General features: G+C 44.3%; 1 protein-coding gene across 2 annotated transcripts; it reads right to left on the reverse strand.

Moving 5' to 3' along the window:
* Nucleotides 1-2276: 2276 nt before the first annotated feature.
* Nucleotides 2277-15315, reverse strand: Lsm6 (LSM6 homolog, U6 small nuclear RNA and mRNA degradation associated). 2 transcript variants are annotated; one of them, XM_021170413.1, is made up of 5 exons: nucleotides 15213-15312; nucleotides 14199-14290; nucleotides 7212-7316; nucleotides 4186-4299; nucleotides 2281-2507 (listed from the first exon to the last, which is right to left on the reverse strand). In XM_021170413.1, exons 3-5 carry the CDS (start codon nucleotides 7303-7305, stop codon nucleotides 2473-2475), a joined length of 243 nt encoding a protein of 80 aa, XP_021026072.1. In that variant the 5' UTR covers nucleotides 7306-7316; nucleotides 14199-14290; nucleotides 15213-15312; the 3' UTR covers nucleotides 2281-2472. The 2 variants fall into 2 exon arrangements, with proteins under 2 accessions (XP_021026071.1, XP_021026072.1); XM_021170412.2 differs by lacking the exon at nucleotides 14199-14290 and having other exon boundaries at nucleotides 2277-2507; nucleotides 15213-15315.
* Between the last annotated feature and the right edge of the window lie 211 nt (nucleotides 15316-15526).

Raw genomic sequence — 15526 nt, forward strand, 5'->3', positions numbered from 1 at the left:
ACCAATACTTTGTTTTGGGGCAGGAAAAACAAATAAAACTTGACAACCATAGATTGGCTCTGAGAACTCCAAGGTCACAGCATGGTTGAGATCTTCTCACACCAGGAACAAGCCAATACACTGGAGCACCATGTTCTCTTAAACCAAAGTCACTGTAAAGATGGGCATGTATGTTAATCTGCAGTGAGGGACAGACTGGCTCCTTGGCCTGGAATGCTGTCATCCAAGAGGCACTGTGAATATCAAAGACAGTTTTCCCACAGTGCTTATTTCTAATGAAGCCGACTGTAGCCTCCAGGGTGATGCGGCTCACACTTAAGTCGATGCTGCTGTTTCCAACCTTGAGGAAATCCCTTAAGCATTTGTTACTATCTGTCACATCATTAGGAACTCCTCGCATGCATTACATATGGCCTCAAACACGATGCTCAAGATGTGAACCCTGTCTGCAGGCTGAGGGGGAACATGGTTCAGACCACATGGCCGCCATCTGTATTTGTACTCGTCTACAGCTCTGTTTGGGATAAACACTTTTGAAGTAAGAATTGATTCAGTCTGCAAGATTAGCCAAGGAATAGCTCACAGACCAAAACAAAATGTGAAGGCAGATAGTCTGGAAAGCAAGCACAAGTTCTGTTTCCTGCTAGACATTCTGTTTTGTCACGGCCCAAGAGAAAGATGGTGGCAACTGTGGTTGGGGGCATAGGGACACGGAAAATGTATTTACTCAAGTGAAAAATTTTCACCCTACAACAATTGTCTTTGCTACCATCCAACTGAAAACCATTCACAGACCATGAGAAGACTACAGTTAAAAAAAAGTAATTTTACCATTTACAATTTGTTTCAGAATTCTATCACAAGAAGGTATGCACAGGGGACAGCATGTGCTGGTCCAGATGCATAATATGGTTATTACCATAAAAATGGCAGCATTTCCCAAAGTCCATCTTGATTAAAAGCGGTTCCATGGATGAAAACAATATTCTGCAGTAGAGCTATTAAGCTAGAAATGGCAAGAGGGAAATAAAGACCTGCATGCTGGAGGGGAGGTCAGGGAAGAAATGAGCAGAGCCGGGATGCTACAGACTGGTGGGAGATAACAGCAGAACTGCTTTCAGAGCAGCTGAGGGAATGAATGAAGGGATGCAGTAACCTGGCAGCCTCACACACTCTAAAAAACAAATGAGAACATGTGTGCTCCACTCTGAGAGACATCCATTTTCTCCTTTAAGGAAGCCATTTATAAAAGAGCAAATTGGTGATTTGTACTTACACACTGGTGCCTTTGCAAGCCCCTGTCAGGAAGTGATGAATTGCTGAAGCTTAGGATAAAGTGTTTTATTTTCAGTGTGCACACCACCAAACCTTACTCCTCTTTCCTGAGTTATTAATTGTTTCTGATTACTATTTAAATTAGACAAATGCCATATATACACCTCTCCAGAAAGCACATCCTCCCTCCTTAGCTGTCCATCTGCTTCCACTTCCTTCAGCCAGGCAATTGCTCTAAAACTGTCCAATCTCCCGAGACAGGGATTCTGTTTAGATTGAAGGAGGGTAAGGAAAGCCCTAGCGTCCATGCAACCAAAGCACCCACACATAGTCTACTGACAGCACAAGCCCACTCAGCGGGAGTCACATGACCTGAAGGCCAAGAATACAACCCTTTCCCCAAGGCCACTTGCTAAAGCGAAAAGCAGGAGAAACTCTTTCCCAGCCGAAGCTCAGTGCCTGGAAACTGAGTCTAGGCACTCTGGGCTTGCACCACCTCAGCGATAGCTAGTTTCTCAGGAACAGTAGAGCTCCTCCCCTGGCTGGAGTAACCAGCCATTGCACCAAGACTCTCAACAGGGAGCAAGTTAACATGAAGAGTCTAACTGCACAGGAGGCTTCCAGGCAGTGTCTCACCTGACGTGGCTGACCTTTCCAATTCCTGACTCTACAGTTGCACTCCTTTGTGGAGATACCACCACTAACTAGGTGACTAAATCAACAGATGATTTTCTGACTTCTTGTCCCTTTATAGCCCAAGGCTGAAACCATATGACTTTCCATCTACCTGCTTTAAATGGTACGGATGGTGAGTAGAGAAAGAAACAACGGATGCCTCCAGAATGCTTGATCACAGGCTCTGGGATGTACCATTTAGTCAGCTGAATACGTAACCAAACAATGGAGTGACAGTGCAGGGATCTTAGGTAAAATAATCCTGGAGAAACAAACTGTTTTAGTTTTAGCATTCTGTACAGGCAGAAATGATAAAGACTGAGACATAAATGTGAAAAACTTAAGAGTCAATCTGTAATGCAATACCTCTATCTTATTCCAATGTAATTAAACAAACAAACAAACAAACAAACAAACAAACAACCCCCCACCAACCACCATGAAAACAGGCCAACTAAGATGGTAAGAGAACCAAAACCACTTCATCTATCCATCTCTGAAGAGCAGTGCCTCCTGGTGTCTTCACATCCGCCTCTTCTGTGTACTTATGTACAGCACTGGAAAGACAAGAGAACGAGCAGTCACTCGAGGGGCACAGCATTGGTTCAGTTTTAAAGGTGCGCGTGGGTCCTGGCCTGCGCCTCGAACACTTTAAAAGACTGTTTCTACCATGCAGCGAAGGTCACTATAAAACAAGCTTTGTGTCTAGACCGGGCTTGGACATCTTACCTGATTATAACTAGTCTTATCTATGCATATTACTGACTTTGCAAATTATGACTGGGAATTAGAAAAGTGAAAGTGCCAAAAATGTAAGAATGATTTGTAAACAGCTATATCACAAGTTTTGAAAAGGGCGAATCAGCCAAATCTTTTAGGTTAGGTCTCACATTCAGAATGACCAGCACATGTGTTCAGAGAGACGATGGCTCATCACTTAAGAGCAGATGTAACTTACAGATGTTACAGAGCAACAGGGCTGGGTCCCCAATTCCTACAAAGCAGTTCACAACCAACTGTAAATCTAGTTCCAAGGAGTCCAGTGACCTTGTGTGGCCTCCTCAACTACCAGGCACACATATGATGTACTTACAGACATGCAGACAAACACTCATACACATGAAAAAAATGTAAAAGAAAGAAATGGCATTATTTTCATTTATCTCCCCAGTTTACTCTGTAAATTGGTTTACTCTGATAATTTTCCATAGGAGGAAAAAAATGAGAAGACATTTTTAAGAAAGCAAAGTCCTTATTCTGAGATTAGTATAAACCTTTGGTCTCATCCAACATGTATTTTCGCCAGTCATTCTTAGCACAGTGGAATGTGTGCTGCATAGAGATAGGACAAAAGGGGCCACTGGTCAGGCTGTCACCTAAGGTGTACCCTCCCTCTCCCATCCCACATATCTTCAGATACTGACAAGCTCGTTCAAAGTGAACAGTAGATGTTTCCTCAAAGAGTCCAGCACAGACTTCAATCAAGTGACCTAGGATCCTCTTTAAGACCCAACTACAAATAGGGAATAATGACACCTGTTACTGAGGATGGCAGTGAAGTGTAGGAGCCATCAGAATAGGAGGAAAGCACTGCCTGGGAAACGAGACAGGCTAGGTGGATGTCAATGTAGGAATGGCTCCTGCTATGGGGGCTACTTAAGAGCATAACATTTCCAAGCAAAAGGAGGAGGGCAAGTAAGAATAACATGAAATAGAAGAAATTCTACTGAACTGCAAGCAAGGTATGTCTAAAAAGTCAGGATATTTAATTCCTAATGAGACCTAACTTTTAAGGCTTTTAAGAAGAGAACTTGAGAGCCACGCCTTCTGTCCTACTTCTGACACACAGAAAGGTACAAAGCTCCACAAAAGGCACCTAAGTCTTGAATAGAAAAAGGACAAAGGACAGGCTAAATGTCAAGGGCGTTCGTGTGGCACAGGATGGCTTCCACTCCCAGACAGCACTGCGAGAGTACAGTATGTGGTTGTGTAAGGTAATGGGCCTGATTAGTAAACAAATACCCCTCAGCAACTGAGAAAGAGAATTTCTAGTTCCAAACCTCCATGGAAAATTCTCTTTCCACTCACAAACAGACCTGGTTTATACTAAAGACCTAAAATATAAGTACAACAAACAAGCAAAAGTAAAGAGAACCTTAACACTTAGACCCAGCAGCTCTCTATTATACGCAGGAACGGCCTATTCTGAACACTCAATGGAAGGGAAGCTCTTACCATTGTTTCCTCGGATGAACGCATCTCCGTACTTATTCTTCAGCTGTCCATTTACATACTCCTCTGTCTGTTCCAGGGCTATATTCATGTAGCCATCCAGGCAGGCCAGGACCCCTAAAAGTAAGACAGAATTCAAAATTACAGGCTATATTTTAGAACTGACAATCACTTTATTCATTAGCCTTCAGACACATAATATAAAAATTCACACTGTAAACAAAACTCAATAGACTCAAACACAAAAGGCGCCTGCCTTTCCTCGGTGCCCCCGTGAATGAAGGCTGGGCGGGCAGAGCATGAGAGGAGCCGTGCATCCACCACAAGACAGGCAGCCAACTGTCACTCCCTCCTGGGACGTGTGCTCACCACAGCAACTTTGAAAGCCTTCACAAAAGTATAAGCATTAGAATATTCCAACCAAAATGCCCTTCTATGGGAGCCAGGGACAGACATGGCAACTATGCAGGGACAAATGAGCCTCCATCGAGGTGACATTTGTTACTTTAGCCACTCGCTCGCTCGGTGAAATACGGATCTGGCAGATTTATCTCAGTCTTTCACAACATCTACTGCAGCAGATGAATGGACCCAGGGTGAAGAGGAAGTCTCCACAATCTGTTAAGATAATAGACAGCAGGTGCTCCTGAAAGAACATCTCAGAGCTGTGGCTCTCAGCGAGGAGCAGCTTGGGAACAGAGAGCAACATATTGCATTACAACACACTGCATTCTGTTTTGTCAGAGTTGGACTATTTTTAAAATCAAAACTAATAGAGAAAAACGGCTACAAACATGCCAGGGAGCTTTCAAGGAAAACAGCTCGGGAGGATTGTTACTCGTGTTAAGATGGCATGAATTTCTAAAATCTGACCACAAGATTTTTTCAAAAGACGAAACTCGTAAGCGTCTGATTCTCAGTCTCTAAGCAAAACTGGTTTTTAAAACAGAATAAAAACACGCTACAGCTTCAATTCAATTAACTAAGTCAGCAGTCCCATTTAAGATCTTAACTTCATTAATATGCTCCTTGCTCTCGGCTCTGCCCCCATTATCCTCTACACAGAGGTTTCTTTTCAAAACTCTGTGTGTGTAATCTGAGCACAAGACATTAACCGAACAGAATTCTATGAGAAGGGGTAAACTTTCAAAGAATCAGACTGGACTGTCAACTATCAAGAACAATAACTTCCTAGCCAAAGAAAGCTTAAGACAGTTCCCCAGTTTGCTTCTTCTCTGCTGTGCTACACTGAAAGCATATTCAGAGACGAGTAGGAAACTTGCACTGCATGATATGGAATTAGACAACAGGGTCATTCAAACTGTAGCATCACTATTATTCACTGTTAGTGAGTTGGGACTGGGAGGGGACAAGCAGAAAGAAAAAGGGCTTGAAGATAGCTGGCTATCGTACGACGACCCTGACTCAAAAAGCAAGTAACCAAACACACACAAAATATTGGCAACAGGCTATTTATGTCAAAAACTAAGACAAAAACAAGGTGATTTCCCCCTCTATGTTTTTAAAGATTTCATTTTACTTGTTATGCTGTGTATGGGTGTAGGTACATGCACACGAGTATAGGTGTCCTCAGAGGCCAGAGGTTGGAGCTGGAGTTCCAGGAGGCTGGGAGCTGCCCAATGTGAGCACCAGGAATAGAACCCAGGTCCTCTTGGAGAGCATTATGCACTCCTAACTGCAGAGCCATTTCTCTAGCCCCTTACCTTCTGGCAGTGCTGAGGGTGGAACCCTCCTACTAAAACTACTATACCTTGTGCTAGAACTTAGTGGGTTACTAAATATTTATTTTCATTTTATATGTGCGAGTGTTTCCCCTGCATGTGCATTGTCTTGTGCCTCCAGAGGTCAGAAGAGGCATCGGATCCCTTGGAACTGGAGTTAGAGGCGGTTGTGAGATGCCTCGTGGGTGGTGGGAACTGAATCTGGGTCCTCTGCAAGAGCAGCCAGTGCTCTTATCTGCTGAGTCAGCAATTTCTTAACAACGTTTTCCAGTCAAGCTTCAGTAAGTCCTAGCTCCTCACTTCCTAGTGAGAACAGCCACAAAATTTCAGAGTTTATGGAGAACAAAGTGACAACGTATTAAAGTACTTAGCACACATGTCAATGTGTGGGGAAAGGAAAAGTTTAAAGAACTTTAGAGAAGAGACCAGAGACAGCCGCACAACTCTGCTGAATCAGTCATCACGCTGTGAGACAGCCTAAGCAGCTTAGCACATCTCAATTTGACAAGAGTAGGCATGTCATTATTTTAAACAGAATCTGCTAGCAGTTCCCAGAACTACTTATGAGTTGCTGAGATGCAGCTCCAACCATATAACACTATGTCCACCTCCGATGGCCTCTGCCTTGTCTTCAGTATTCTTCATTTCCTTTTCAGGTTGGTTGTTTTCGTTTTGAGATAGGATCATATTTAGCCCAGGCTTGCCTCAAAATCAGATAGAGCTGAAATTACCCTCAAACTCTGAATCTTCCTGTCTCTTCCCCAGTGCTGGGATCACAAGACTGCACCCAGAGCTCCTTAAAAAGGATTCTCTACAGGAACAGAAAAGCATCTTTGGCTACTTCATTACATGGCTGTGAAGGTCACACTGTGAAATGATTCTGGCTAAATAAAAGCTTGCCAACTGTGAACTCTTCTGCCAAAACAAATGCTGCCAAACCCAGGTGTCCTCTCGTCCCAGCTCTGCACAGTGGAGTTGCCGGTGACTCTCTAGCTACTTTCTGGGAACTCAGGCAGACCTGACCTCAGAACAGACAGGAGACAGAATTCACAAACACTGAAAGTCAGAAGCACACCACAGGCAGGCATTTTACTATAAGAGGAACCGCAAATAACAACAACAACAACAACAACCAGAACCGCCTCAGAGGCAGAAGATTAAAAAAACCAACCAACAAACAAAAACCTGTCAATGAACAATGTTTCTGGTCTGTTGAGCACATTTAAGAGGTTAGTCACATTTTCTTATTTTGGTTATACCAGTTACGATCAAACATGAAAATCCTACCTCGATAATCCACACCAGAATTTAATTTCACCACAACTGGCCGCCCGATGATCTGCTTTAAGAAGTCGCTAGGGGTTTGCTTCCGCAGGCTCATGTTTAACAACCCTGATCAGAAACAGGAAAGAGCAATACATGTACACACTAAAGTTAATTATTCACCAAAAAGCAAAACAAAACTCTTGGGCCGTTAACATATCTGTAAGGAATGAAGCATGAAACGATTTGAGGACCTGTGTCTCACACGCATCACCCCACACAGCCCCGGCAGCCCAGGGCACAGCCTCAGAGCTGTATACAGAGCAGGTATTCCTAACCACCTGTCCCCTTACAGCTGCCACCACCAAGACTCAGTTAATGAACACTTGTTCTCTGCTAACAACTGTACTGACATCTATAAATGCCACATGTTAGGCCGCTGGGAGAAGGCGTGACATGCCCATTTTACTGATAAAAACAGAATAGAAACATTAAATAACTTGTAGCAAATTGTGGTGAAACAAAAATATGACAGAATATTTAACTCAACTTTGAACCAACAAAGCAGGCCCACTCATCAACAACTGACATCTAAACATTCCTCTGAAAAATCCTAACTGAAACCTAAAAAGTGAATATAGACATACTGTGCCTAAGTGCTTCACTGTATGGATTCACTTAAACTTCACTACAATGAGGCAGTTATTGGTATGTGCAAAAGTGTCACTTACACACGAATGTGACAGCCAGAGGCTGATGCTCAGTCTTCCTCGGTCTCTATCCACCCAATTGTTTGGAGACAGGGTTTTTCTTTTTTTGTTGTTCTTTTTTTTTTTTTTTTTTTTTTTTACTGGATATTTTCTTTATTTACATTTCAAATGTCTTCCCCTTTCCAGGTTTCCCTTTCAGAAATCCCCTATCCCACCTCCCTCCCCCTGCCTCTATGAGGGTGCTCCCCTACCCACCCACTCCTGTCTTCCCTGTCCTGGCATGCCCCTACACTGGGGTAACAAACACCTTCAGGCCCAAGGGCCGTTCCCACTGATGTCCAACAAGGCGCCATACTCTGCCACATATGAGGCTAGAGTCATGGGTCCCTCCATGTGTACTCTTTGGTTGGTGGTCCAGTCCCTGGGACCTCCTCAGTTGAGAATTCTGTGTTTAGCTCTGTTCCCCATTTTTAAATAGGGTTATCTGGTTCTCTGGAGTCTAACTTCTTGAGTTCTTTGTAAATATTGGATATTAGCCCTCTATCAGACGTAGGGTTGGTAAAGATCTTCTCCCAACCTGTGGTTGCTGTTTTGTCCTATTGCTTTGCAATTTTATGAGGTCCCATTTGTCTACTGTCGATCTTAGAGCATAAGCCATTGGTGTTCTGTTCAGGAACTTTTCCCCTGTGCTCATGTGTTCGAGGCTTTCCCCCACTTTCTCTTCTATTAGATTCAGAGTTTTCCACTGAACCAAAAGCTTACTGGTTTGGCTAGACTGGCTGGCCAAGGAGCACTCCAGCACCCTCATCTGTCTGTCTCTGTTCTCCAGTGCTAGAATTATAGGGGCCCTTGATGGTTTGAATAGGAATGACCCCATAGACTCACGTGTTTGAATGCTTGGCCAAAGCAAGTGGTACTATTAGGAGGTGTGGCCTTGTTAGAGGAAGTGTGTCACTGTGTGTGTGTGTGTGTGTGTGTGTGTGTGTGTGTGGTCTTAAATTCTTGTGAAACACATCCAGTCTCCTGGCTCTCTGCAGATCAAGATGAAAAACTCTCTGCTCCTCCATCACTATGTCTGCCTTAATGCTGCCATGCTTCCTGCCATGATGATAATGGACTAAACCTCAGAAACTATAAGCCTGTTCTAATTAAATGTTTTCTTTGATAAGAGTCGCCTTGGTCATGGTGTCTCCTCACAGCAATGACACCCTAGTTAAGACAGGCATGCTGTCACACCAGGCTTTTTACAAGGGTGCAGGGGACCTGAGGTCTTTATGCTTACTCAGCAAACCCTTTTCTGACAGCCACCTCCCTAGCCCTAGCATGTACTGCTTTATCCTCAGTCTGCAGGTAGCTAAACACCCACTCAAAGCCAGAGAGTTAAGTTAGATTTTGAATTGTTCAGTTACAATTATGGCAGGAGTGCTCTAAGTAACGAGGGGAGAGTCTTGAAAATTCATTTCTAAGAGTCAAACACAGAACAGCATTGCATACCCAAATTTACTGGACCAGGAATATCAAAGTTGGCCATCATATCTTACAAACTTTACTTGTGCAATAGCTACCTCTCAAAAATATTCAGTAAATAAAGAAAAATACTAGTCACTCAAGCAAAAAGTATAGAGACTAGAAACTGGTTTTTGTTTAGTGAAGTTCAGCGACAACTCTTATGTCTCACGAGACTTAAAAGTTGGTATAGACATATTATTTTAAAGACTCACTGCTCCTCCAACTCTTCATTTGTTTTCAATAAAGCTACACATTGTGCTATAGACAGCACTGTAGATTCCACCCCCAGTGTCCATCCGACCCACTCACTGCTGTGAAGCTGCTCCCCAGGCCCATGCATGCAGGCTTAGCCACTTGGTGAAGCTGGAATGCCATGCGGCAAATTTTTCATCAGTTCAACTAAAGTGTAACGTATAGTTTACATAGCAAGGCAATGTAAAGATACATGCCAGAGTTTTACCTTAGGAACGCAGAATGCAGAAGTTAAGCACTCGCTTAAGAGGTATGAACAAATCAAAGGGACAATAATCTAAGGAAAACAATTCTCTTTACCCAAGAAGCCAAGTACTCAGGTTATCCTGGACCATTCACTGTTACCCTCAAGGCTTCAAAGATTAAAGAAAGAAATTCATCAAGTGATTATTTTGCTCAGCAAATTTCAATGTTTCCACTGAGCTGCCAGTTCATGTCTTAGCTCTGCAATCTTAATTAAGAGCTGAACTTACAACTGCCACTGGCCACACAACAATTTTATTTATGCTGTTTTGAGTTTATAGAGAAAATGGAAACTACTGTAACAGATTCCGTACTTTCTCACGAGTGTAGTATAAACAAATCTTCCTGCTCACCTCTAAGCCACACATTCGTATTGTGGACACACGCTGCTTGTTCTACAGCTAAACACTGCTACAGACACTATTAACCTTGAAGGCCCAGAGTCCTCTCTTGAGTCCAACCAGAGGCTAAATCCCAGTTCCTTCATGTACAATCAGAAATACAAAAAGCATCTATTTTGCATTAAAAATCAAACCCCCAAACAAAACCTAGTATGAGAGGAAAGCTGGTTTGGTGGGTAAGGGCTTGCTGTTTCAGCGTGAGACCCTGGGTTTGGCTTCACAGGACCATTAGAAGGTAGGTGCCCTGAGACACACCTGTAACTCTGGCACTAGGGACATCAACAGGAGGCCCCAGGGGACTTGCTAACTAGCCTCGCCTAGCCAAAACAGTGAGCTCCAGCTTCCCTGAGAGATCACGTGAGGAGCTTTGTAGAGCCCATTAAAGTCAACCCCTGGCCTCCAAATGGAATGTGTATACACATACCATTAACCCACACACAGACACACACTCTCATATTGTAAGTAAAATCCATGTTTTGAAAAACAAAGTTCATAGTAAATGTAGGAAATGTTTTCAGCTTAATACTGCATGTTTACTGGGGGAAGAAAAGGAAGCTTATTTAAAGGTAAGGTAAGTCCCTGTAGTGTCCTATTCCATAGAGAAAAGTCAATGTAAGCAGATGCAGATTCTACTTACAGTGCTGTTCAGATACTTAAACAAGGTGAATGCAAACACATTGGCCTTTTAAACTATATGTTATAACACATGTACACACATCCTGACTACATGTGGATTGACTGTGTATTTCTCTACATTAAAAAGTCTACAGTTGAATCAGATTGCTCAGTGGTTGACATGGGCCTCTCTTACAGAGGACCCAGGTTGGTTCCCAGAACTTACCCAGGTGACACACAACCACTTGTAACTTCAGTTCCAGGGAACGCAACATCCTTCCACCTCAAAATGTAGGGATTATTAATTTCACCTCTGCCTATACCACTTATGCTTTAGGACGAAAAAACTGGTGAAAAAAACCTATAAACTAGGTTTGACAGTACTCAGTGCTTTAAAACTGTTAACTGTACCCTTCTCTCTGTTAAGCCTGGTCTTTATTTCAGTTAACATCCACCTCTTCCGAGGCAATTCACACTTCCTGGAGGACTTTACTAAGCCTCCATTGCAGGGAAGACATGGTTTGGGTCCCTGGCACTTCCTCTCCAGAGAGAGAAACACACCAGTAGCGGCATATCTCACAAAGGCTGCAAGACTGGGATGGAATTATATACAGAGGGCTACCAAGACAAGACTGAGCCCAGACATGGCACATCACCACGAGGAGGGTTTCTGAACCCTTGAGCCAAGTTGGACATAGGCCACCAGCCTTAGTTAGCAAGGGCACTGAGTCTCTGGCTTTGAAAGTACAATCTACCCTGCAGAAGGAGACAGGTGGCTGTAGGAGTGCAGGGCCACTTTCGTCCCTGGGTGAGAGACCAAGATCTCTGGGTTAGCCTCCCCAGGGTCAATTGTCCGATATTAGGAGGTTCTCATCAGCGGGTCTGGGCCAGGACCAGACAATCTGTGCGTATGATCCTACATCTTTATGAGCTGGCTAGCTGGATACCATGGTAGGAGGGCACAAGAAAACCAATAGCTCTGGACTCCTGCTTCCCTGTGTGCCCACAATCTACACTGTATAAAAAGATAGGCGCTTTGCTCTGAAGACTTCAGGCCACATGAGAGGAGGAGCTGGACGCAAACCCCTCATTTGTTCTCTAGCGTACTTTCTGCTCGGTGGTTTGAAAGGATGCTTTTGAAGTTATACGGAACAAGTATGGTTGACTCAAACTCGATTTATTCATCACGCAGGAAGCTAGACCCTTTGCATTAGTCTTCATTAGGCTTCCTTGGTACACCCTGTTACTTAATGACTTGCCCATAAATCCATTTTGTACAAGTAAATTGGTCTTGACACCACAATTTTTTCCATCACTTGGCTCAAGTAATTTTAAGTTTTCATCTTTTAAATTGGATAAGGCAGAAGGAATAGTTCTGACAATTTCTGAAGCAAGAGATAAGACTCTTGAACCATAAACACAAGAAAAAGAGTTCCTTCTGCCAGGGTCACCTTGGTAAAAGTTCTTCCTTCAAAATTAGATACACTCACGTCTACAACTGCGGCGTCACCCTCTCCTGCCTCCTATGCAGGCCCGTGTAAGTGACCTATTTTCATAAGTGCATGGTCATGGCACTCTATTTCCTGTGAGAAGCCACCAAGAGGTCTAGTAAGAGAATATTTGCTCTACAGCAACTTTTTTCATAGTTAAACAATGAAGTAAAGGGAAGGGCACACGCAGTATGTATATCAAACTGTATTCACCCAGTGATCTATTAGCCATGTTAGACTCAGTCTCCAACGAGATTTTAAAACTTCAAGAGGACAAGAAAAATCTTACTTCTCTAGTAGTCTCGGCACCTGAACAGACTGTGTGTGGAAGAGGCATTCAAAGATGGTGTCAAAAAGTCCAATCCCTCCTTTACCCATCTACAACCATAGCTACTAAACAGGCATAGCTACAAAAGCATCATGCATGTACTTCAACAGCTACGAACCTGCAATTCCTTCTTTAACAACCATTAAATACTAAAAGAAAGGAAAACAGAAACGCTTGGTGGTGAGACCCACGCCTAGGAAGAAGCCTGGTCACATACAGATTTCTGACACTTACTCAGTGTTTGCTTCTTACTGCATTGGGGCAGGGGCAGAAGCAGCTGCTCCAGCGTGCATATGATGTCAGAGGTCACCCTTTCGAGTCCACAAGTCCAGGAACTAAACTTGGGTGTCCAGGTTTGGCCCTGACAATTGGGTTACTTAGGTAACTCCTAAAAGCAAGCTGTCCTCAACCAGAGGCGACTTTTGTGCCCTACCCTGGGGACATCTGAAAATGTCTACAGTCTGTATTGTCACTACAGGAGAGTGGTAACTAGGATCTAGTTTACAGAGGTCAGGGATGTCCCTCAACACTCTACAGTGTACAGCAGTGGTTCTCACCCTTCCTAATGTGTGATCCCTTAATACAGTTCCTCATGGTATGGTGACCCCAACCATTAAGTTATTTTTATTGCTACTGTTATGATTTGTAATGTAAATCTCTGATATGCACGTGCGATTCCTGAGGAAGGGTTACCAGACACCCCCAAAGGGGCTGTGACCTTGGGGTGAGAACTGCTGGCTTAAGAGGGCAGCACTCGAGTGGTGGGAGTGGTTCAACACGTCAGCTGACAGAAACGCTGCCAGGCAGCCCTAGCCACCACCTCGTTCCCTCTCTCTCAGTTTTCTGGCTTAACCACCACAGGATTTTAGGAAAGTCGAGCCTTGGTGTGAGAACCAGATGCTGAGTACGCAAGCCCCTGTGTCTGTTAAAGTGTTTACGGATCCAGCCAACCTTGGCTCACCTGGTAAACCGAAGCTGTAATTACTTGTCCAACGGTCTCTCTGCTACCCAGACACAGACTTTCCCCTTGCTGTACTCCCTAAGCAATACTCTACTGCAACCGTTGACATTAAATGGCACGTTGTGAGTAATCTAGAGATGATGTGAAGGGCACAGGAAGACTGCACAGGTTATATGTAAACACAGAGGAAACCTGAACGTCCATGCACTTTTCAGTACTGGGAGGGATAACAGTAGCATTTATCAGAAGTATCTGATCCGAACACGGGGAAGCTGGAAGCAATCATCAAAATCTTGAAAGAGTTGACATTCAAAAAAAATAAATAAATTTCTAGTGCTGAACACAAAAACGTAACTTTTCTATTTTCCAGTCCCTCAATCCAAAAGGAGAAAACAAGCCAGGGAGTTAAAAACAAAACAAAACTTTCTTTTAAAAAGTTCTATTGTCTAGTAGGCCACCCTTCAGTGAGAGAAGAGCTGCTGCAGTAGTTAGGGGTACTCACTTGGGAGGCAGGAAACCTGAGTTCTAATCTCTGCTACTTAATTATCTGTGCAGCTTGAGCAACTCATCACCATGTCACGGCCCCAGGCTCATCTGCAAAATAAGGGAGTTAGGCTAGATGGGTACTGGCTGTCTCTTCCTGTTCCAGCATCTCATCTAATTAACATGTGCAGTCAGTCAGTATGTCTGTCTCTCTCTCTCTCTCTCTCTCTCTGTGTCTCTCTCTCTCTCACACACACACAGCCACAGCCAGCAAGTTCAAACTCCCAATAGTAATTCCAAAGTGAGGCTGTGCTTTGCTACTTTAGAACCACAGTAGGCCCTTTCACGGTTTTGAAGAGCCAGATAAATTACTAACACTTTAAGAAAAACCAGCCTCGCAATGTGCAAGAACCATCTATGCTAGTAATTGAAATTTTGAGAAATAGAAGTTAAGGCATCACGATATCGTACGGGATGTGAAAATGAAGCAAAAAACTCACACCCAAAGACGTCAGTCTGGGAAACAGCTGAATAATTTATGAGATCCACACAATAAAACAGGGGGCCCAAACGAGATCAATGAATTTTAAAATCACAACTTGTCTCATTTTAATGTAAGGATAAAACTAAATACTGGTGAGTGGTTAAAAACCTTGGTGGTCTTAGCTGAAACAGAAAGAGGCCCACACAAGAGAAAGGGAGTTGGTGTGCTGAGGCCGTCAGCAAGAACCATTTCCTCCGCTCGTCAGTATTTACGACTTTCCGTCGCGCAGGGCTCGCGGGTGGAGGAGGGCGCCGAAGTCGCGCGCCATCGTACCCCTGGGCGCTCACCCCAATCGGCGCGAAGCGCGCGCGCCACGGGAGCGCGCCCAGCACCGCGAGCCCGCGTGGCCCGGACCAGGGAGCATCTCCTGGTACGCAGGCCCGGCTCGAGGCGCTCCCCGCCAGCTCGGACCATCCGCGGCCTAGGCCAGCCGCTCCCACCCGGAGCGCCCGCCCGCATCCACTCGTCCCTCCCAGGCCGCGGGCTCACCTTGCAGCCGGATCCAGAACGCTCACAGGCCGGGCCTCCGCGGACGCGCGCGCCGAAAACCGAAACCGCCCCCGGCAGCGGCTTTCCAATCTCACCCAATCAGCGTCCTCCTTGCCTATGGCGACCCGCGCGGATCAAAAACAGTCAGAACGCGCTAGTGAGCTGGCTGCCAAGAACGGGTATGTTTAATGGTACCTTTGGCACCCAGCCAGGGCTTGAAGTAAAGGTCCGATATTCTGATATTCTCTCTTTTGCCAGAAAATAGAATACGAAAGCAAAACAACCAACCAAGAGGTAGAAGTGATCTTTTGTGT

The sequence above is a fragment of the Mus caroli genome, chromosome 8 (assembly GCF_900094665.2).
Source record: "Mus caroli chromosome 8, CAROLI_EIJ_v1.1, whole genome shotgun sequence".
In the NCBI taxonomy this organism is placed as follows: Eukaryota; Metazoa; Chordata; class Mammalia; order Rodentia; family Muridae; genus Mus; species Mus caroli.